General features: G+C 54.0%; 1 protein-coding gene across 1 annotated transcript in view; it reads right to left on the bottom strand.

Annotated features, from left to right (window-relative positions):
• The window catches only part of HELLS (helicase, lymphoid specific), a 65,095-nt gene extending 59,379 nt beyond the window's left edge, over positions 1–5,716 (bottom strand). The window contains exons 1-2 of the mRNA XM_065407246.1: positions 5,628–5,716; positions 3,133–3,254 (exon numbers count right to left, since the gene is read on the bottom strand). Coding sequence (XP_065263318.1) covers positions 3,133–3,254; positions 5,628–5,658 — 153 coding nt within the window. The 5' untranslated portion in view covers positions 5,659–5,716. The remainder of the gene's footprint in view (positions 1–3,132; positions 3,255–5,627) is intronic.
• Positions 5,717–6,000: the final 284 nt, after the last annotated feature.

Genomic DNA, 6,000 nt, shown 5'->3' on the forward strand with positions numbered 1-6,000 from the left:
CCCCAGAATGCCAACCTCTTCACTGGCCACCCAGAGGAAGAATTACTGGAGAAATGCACCACAAAACCAATTATATACCTGAAGTACATAAATATTTTTATTCTCTGGACAGACAACTTAAACTCCCTCATAGATTTCTACCACAAATTCAACAACCATCATCCATCCATTTAAACTAGAGCACTGTCACACTAGCATCAACTTCCTGGATACCCTGATCAGCTTCAGCAATGGAATCCTACAGACAGCTATATATATAAGAAACCCATAGATCACCACACCTACCTTCACAGATGCAGTAACCACCCCAAACACATCAAAAAAATCTTGTCTACAGCCAGGCACTCAGATTCCACATAATATGCTCTGACGAGAACGTTAGGATATACACCTTAACGCAGGAGTTCTCAAACTGGGGGTTGGGACCTCTGAGGGGGTTGTGAGGTTATTACATGGGGGGTCACAAGCTGTCAGCCTACATCCCAAACCCCACTTTGCCTCCAGCCTTTATAATGGTGTTATAAATTAAACACACTTTTTTATATATTTAAGGAGGGCGGGGTGTCGCACTCAGAGGCTATGTGAAAGGGGCCACAAGTACAAAAGTTTGAGAACCACTGCCTTAATGCATTCAAAACCACGGTCATTAAACAAGGACACTCCACCAGAGAAGTAGGAATGGGCCACTGATATACCCCCAAGAGAACCTACTTCAATACAGAAATAAAATTCCCTCCAACCGCACACCCCTAGTTGTCACTTACCAGCCCACAATGGAACTCATATGGGGTATCATTAAACAATTACAATCCATAGCTGATGAGGACCACATCCTGAAAAATCTTTCCTAAACCTCCTCTTCTGGCCTTCAAACAAACCCCCAGCCTCTCCAAGCTCATCATCAGAAGCAAGCTCCCTTCAGATCAGGACACATCAACTCAAAGAGGCACCGGAACCTGCCAGAACAACAGACAAAACCTGTATACGGATTTCTACTGCTACAATGATCGACCCCCATTCCCCACAACACACCTTTCAAGATCCGTAAGTCCTACACATCACAACACACAATGTACCTCATCCAGTGCACTAAATGCCCAAATAACAACAATGTAGCTGAAACCAGATAATCACTATGCTCTCAAATGAACACTCAGAAAATTGATAAAAGACAAAAACACCACATCACCTGTTCACAAAATGACCACTCCATATCTGACCTCTCAGTCCTCATTCTCAAAGGAAATCTGCACAACACTTTCAAAAGACGAGACTGGGAGCTTAAATTCATAACTTTGCTAGACATTAAAAATCAGGGACTGAACAGACCAGTGGTTCTCAACCTTTCCAGACAACTGTACCCCTTTTAGGAATCTGATGTGTCTTGAGTACCCCCAGTTTCACCTCATTTAAAAACTATTTGCTTACAAAATCAGACAAAGACACAGTGTCGCAGCACACTAGTACTGAAAAATTGCTTACTTTCTCATTTTTACCATATAATTATAAAATAAATTCATTGGAATACAAGTATTGTACTTACATTTCACTGTGATACTGAGCCTGTTTTTCACTTGTAAGCCTTGTCTGAAGCCCAAGCCCTGCCGCCCAGGGCTGAAGCATGGAGCCCCAGGCAACTGCTCTGCTTGCCACCTTCTAATGCCAGCCATGCATTTGCAACCCACCTAAACCCATCCTATGACCACCCTCGGGGCTGCAAGCCCCAAATCGAGGAACACTGATCTAGATGAGTTAAGTACCCCTTGGAAGACCTCTACCTTCCCCTGGTTGAGAAACACTGGAATAGACACACTGGATTTATAGCTTATTACAACAATCTATAACCCATTAACGACCCTGGCACCACCAAGCTGCCTTTTCTTCCCTCCCATCCTTTCAGGACTGAAGGGGTGTTAATGGGCCACTTCACCTTGAATGGTCCCTTGAAATATGCATTAACTACCTATTTTGTATTTAACAGTGACACTCCAGGTAGTTTCCTAAACCTGAAGAACAGCTCTGTTGTAAGCTGGAAAGCTTGTCTCTCTCGCCATAGAAACTGGTCCAAAAAAAGTATTACTTCACCCATCTTGTCACTCTCTAAAAAAAAAAAAAAATCACATCGTTCTGATCATCTCATTTCACCCCCACTTCAAGTGTAACATAATTTTTGTATCAGAGGGGTAGCCGTGTTAGTCTGGATCTAGGCTAACAGACGTATTGTAGACATTCTCAGAAACTGCTAAATTTAGAGATGAATGCTTACCATAAGTATTAATTTCTAGCTATAGCTATTATTCACCAGAGGCTATAATTACAGGGTGTATAAAATACTAGTTTCTAGCCATAGCAGTTTAAAATACTCAAGCTTAAAAGGACACTGTCAAATTGAAATGTAATCAATAAAAAAAAAATGATTTTAAAGTAGTTTCGGGTACTAGTCCAGCCAATTTTTGTGGTGCTATAATCATGTTTCCATTTAAAAAAAAAAAGTTTATTCTCCCCTGCTGCTGTATAAAAAGCGTACACAAATAACAGAAGATGACTAAAAGGTGAAATGGGTGATTCACAAACTGTTGTGAACTGCCTACCAATTCACTATAAAGCTACTGCCCTTTTCCAAATCATTTTTTAAAGTATAACATTCAGTACTTCTAGGCCCAAGAAATGCCACAGATAAATAATGGTGACAGCTACATTGGATTTGAAGTTCTAAAGCTTTTATTAAACTTGTGTTATTAGTAACATTGTTAAATAAATTTGTAAGTTTAAAAAAAACAAAGTTGTAAACTGACAGTGTCACCTTAAAAATCTATTGATAAGGTAAAAAAAAACGTTAATAATGCGGTCCTTTGACCATAACAAAATATTACAAACTCTCTCAGTTTCTGAGAAACTGATTTCACTTGAAGTGCACTCTGTTGAACCATTTCCACTCTGGAAAGCATAGCTGTAGATAATTAAGAGCATACCTTGCCCAACTTTACAAGTACCAACAAATCAGGTCCAAGCATGCAACGAATCAGTTAAGTGAACATAACAAATCTGCACCCACAGGCAGAAAGTAATACATAATTTTTGGCTTTGCTGGTGACAGAAATATTTTAACTTTGATTACACCCTCCAATTTACCTTTTCCAGCATCTCCCTCTCCTTCTCCATCCCTGCTGCCTCCAGCTGCTCCTCCTCTTCCAGCATGGATGGTGTAATCACAGCTGTTTCTGCTTGTTCACCCATCTCTGCCCCCAGGTGCCCTACAATGGCATGAAAACCATAAATAAGCTCAAAGAGCAGGAGCCTGCCTGCAGCGTGAGGAGAGTAGTAGATGCTCCTTTCTGCACAATGCCATGTTAACAGCAGTAAGCATCACTGGCTCAGCAATCAACTGGCATGTGCCATACAAATGGGCACAAGAGTCTCCGGCTTGTTCTCATTGGGACTGAATGGCAATTCTCTGACCCTGTACATGAGATGTTGGGGTACACTGTCGAGAAGATCCCACTCTAACCACTGCAATTATCACTATCAACCCCATCCAGACCCTTTGCAGCCATTCCCTTCCCTCAGTGTCCAACCTCCTACACCTGTATCCACACTTCTCAGCCCCACACCTCCGAACTCTTTGCCCCATACACCCACCTCCCTCCCTCCTCTCAACCCATGTGCCCTCTTTTCCTCCTCCAGCTCCCAGTACTCCCACTGCAATCACCCCTTCCCTCCAGCCCCCGGCACTCCCCCTCCCCTCCCTGCAGTCACCCCTTCCCTCCAGCCCCCGGCACTGCCCCCTCCCCTCCCTGCAGTCACCCCTTCCCTCCAGCCCCCGGCACTCCCCCTGCAGTCACCCCTTCCCTCCAGCCCCCGGCACTCCCCCTGCAGTCACCCCTTCCCTCCAGCCCCCGGCACTCCCCCTGCAGTCACCCCTTCCCTCCAGCCCCCGGCACTGCCCCCTCCCCCCCTGCAGTCACCCCTTCCCTCCAGCCCCCGGCACTGCCCCCTCCCCCCCTGCAATCACCCCTTCCCTCCAGCCCCCGGCACTGCCCCCTCCCCCCCTGCAATCACCCCTTCCCTCCAGCCCCTGGCACTCCCCCTCCCCCCCTGCAGTCACCCCTTCGCTCCAGCCCCGGGCACTCCCCCCGCAGTCACCCCTTCCCTCCAGCCCCGGGCACTCCCCCCGCAGTCACCCCTTCCCTCCAGCCCCCGGCACTCCCCCCGCAGTCACCCCTTCGCTCCAGCCCCCGGCACTCCCCCCGCAGTCACCCCTTCCCTCCAGCCCCCGGCACTCCCCCTCCCCCCCTGCAGTCACCCCTTCCCTCCAGCCCCCGGCACTCCCCCCGCAGTCACCCCTTCCCTCCAGCCCCCGGCACTCCCCCCGCAGTCACCCCTTCCCTCCAGCCCCCGGCACTGCCCCCGCAGTCACCCCTTCCCTCCAGCCCCCGGCACTGCCCCCGCAGTCACCCCTTCCCTCCAGCCCCCGGCACTGCCCCCGCAGTCACCCCTTCCCTCCAGCCCCCGGCACTGCCCCTGCAGTCACCCCTTCCCTCCAGCCCCCGGCACTGCCCCTGCAGTCACCCCTTCCCTCCAGCCCCCGGCACTGCCCCCTCCCCTCCCTGCAGTCACCCCTTCCCTCCAGCCCCCGGCACTCCCCCTGCAGTCACCCCTTCCCTCCAGCCCCCGGCACTCCCCCCGCAGTCACCCCTTCCCTCCAGCCCCCGGCACTCCCCCCGCAGTCACCCCTTCCCTCCAGCCCCCGGCACTCCCCCCGCAGTCACCCCTTCCCTCCAGCCCCCGGCACTCCCCCCGCAGTCACCCCTTCCCTCCAGCCCCCGGCACTCCCCCCGCAGTCACCCCTTCCCTCCAGCCCCCGGCACTCCCCCCGCAGTCACCCCTTCCCTCCAGCCCCCGGCACTCCCCCCGCAGTCACCCCTTCCCTCCAGCCCCCGGCACTGCCCCTGCAGTCACCCCTTCCCTCCAGCCCCCGGCACTGCCCCTCCCCCCCTGCAGTCACCCCTTCCCTCCAGCCCCCGGCACTGCCCCCTCCCCCCCTGCAGTCACCCCTTCCCTCCAGCCCCCGGCACTGCCCCCTCCCCCCCTGCAATCACCCCTTCCCTCCAGCCCCCGGCACTCCCCCTCCCCGCCCCGCAGTCACCCCTTCCCTCCAGCCCCCGGCACTCCCCCTCCCCGCCCCGCAGTCACCCCTTCCCTCCAGCCCCCGGCACTCCCCCTCCCCGCCCCGCAGTCACCCCTTCCCTCCAGCCCCCGGCACTCCCCCTCCCCGCCCCGCAGTCACCCCTTCCCTCCAGCCCCCGGCACTCCCCCTCCCCCCCCCGCAGTCACCCCTTCCCTCCAGCCCCCGGCACTCCCCCTCCCCCCCCCGCAGTCATCCCTTCCCTCCAGCCCCCGGCACTCCCCCTCCCCCCCCCCCGCAGTCATCCCTTCCCTCCAGCCCCCGGCAGTCATCCCCCATTCCCTCCCCCCCCCACTCACCAGTCACCCCTTCCCTCCAGCCCCGGGCTCTCCTCCTTCCCCTCCTGCACCCAGCTCCAGGTACATCCCCACAGCCCTGCCCTCTTCCCGCTCCGACCCGCGTCCTCCGAACCCCGCAGGCCTGGGAGGAGACCGACGCTCACCGCCGCTGCTCGGGGTGTTGCGGGCCGGCATGGCTGGCGCGAAAGCTCCCGACACCGCTCCGCTCCCCTCACAAACTCCCGCGCCAAACTTCCTACCACGCGCTACAAGTGTCGCGAGACCCACACAGCCCCCAAAACCGCGCGCTACCAAGCACAGCGAGAAGGGGCGCTCTCGCGATACCGTCCTGGTTCCCGCTAAGGAGCCAAGTCACGCACGATTACCCGCCTGTCTTCGAGCAAGTGAGGTTCAACATCCGGGCTCCGAACACGGGAGGGGTAGCTCTCCCAGCCGCCCCCCCATTAACCCCTTCCCCGCCATCACCCCTCACGGCTGGCCAGTGCCAACGTTCCATTAATCCCTTCTGTGACATCA

This window comes from Emys orbicularis, chromosome 7, assembly GCF_028017835.1.
Source record: "Emys orbicularis isolate rEmyOrb1 chromosome 7, rEmyOrb1.hap1, whole genome shotgun sequence".
NCBI lineage: Eukaryota > Metazoa > Chordata > Testudines > Emydidae > Emys > Emys orbicularis.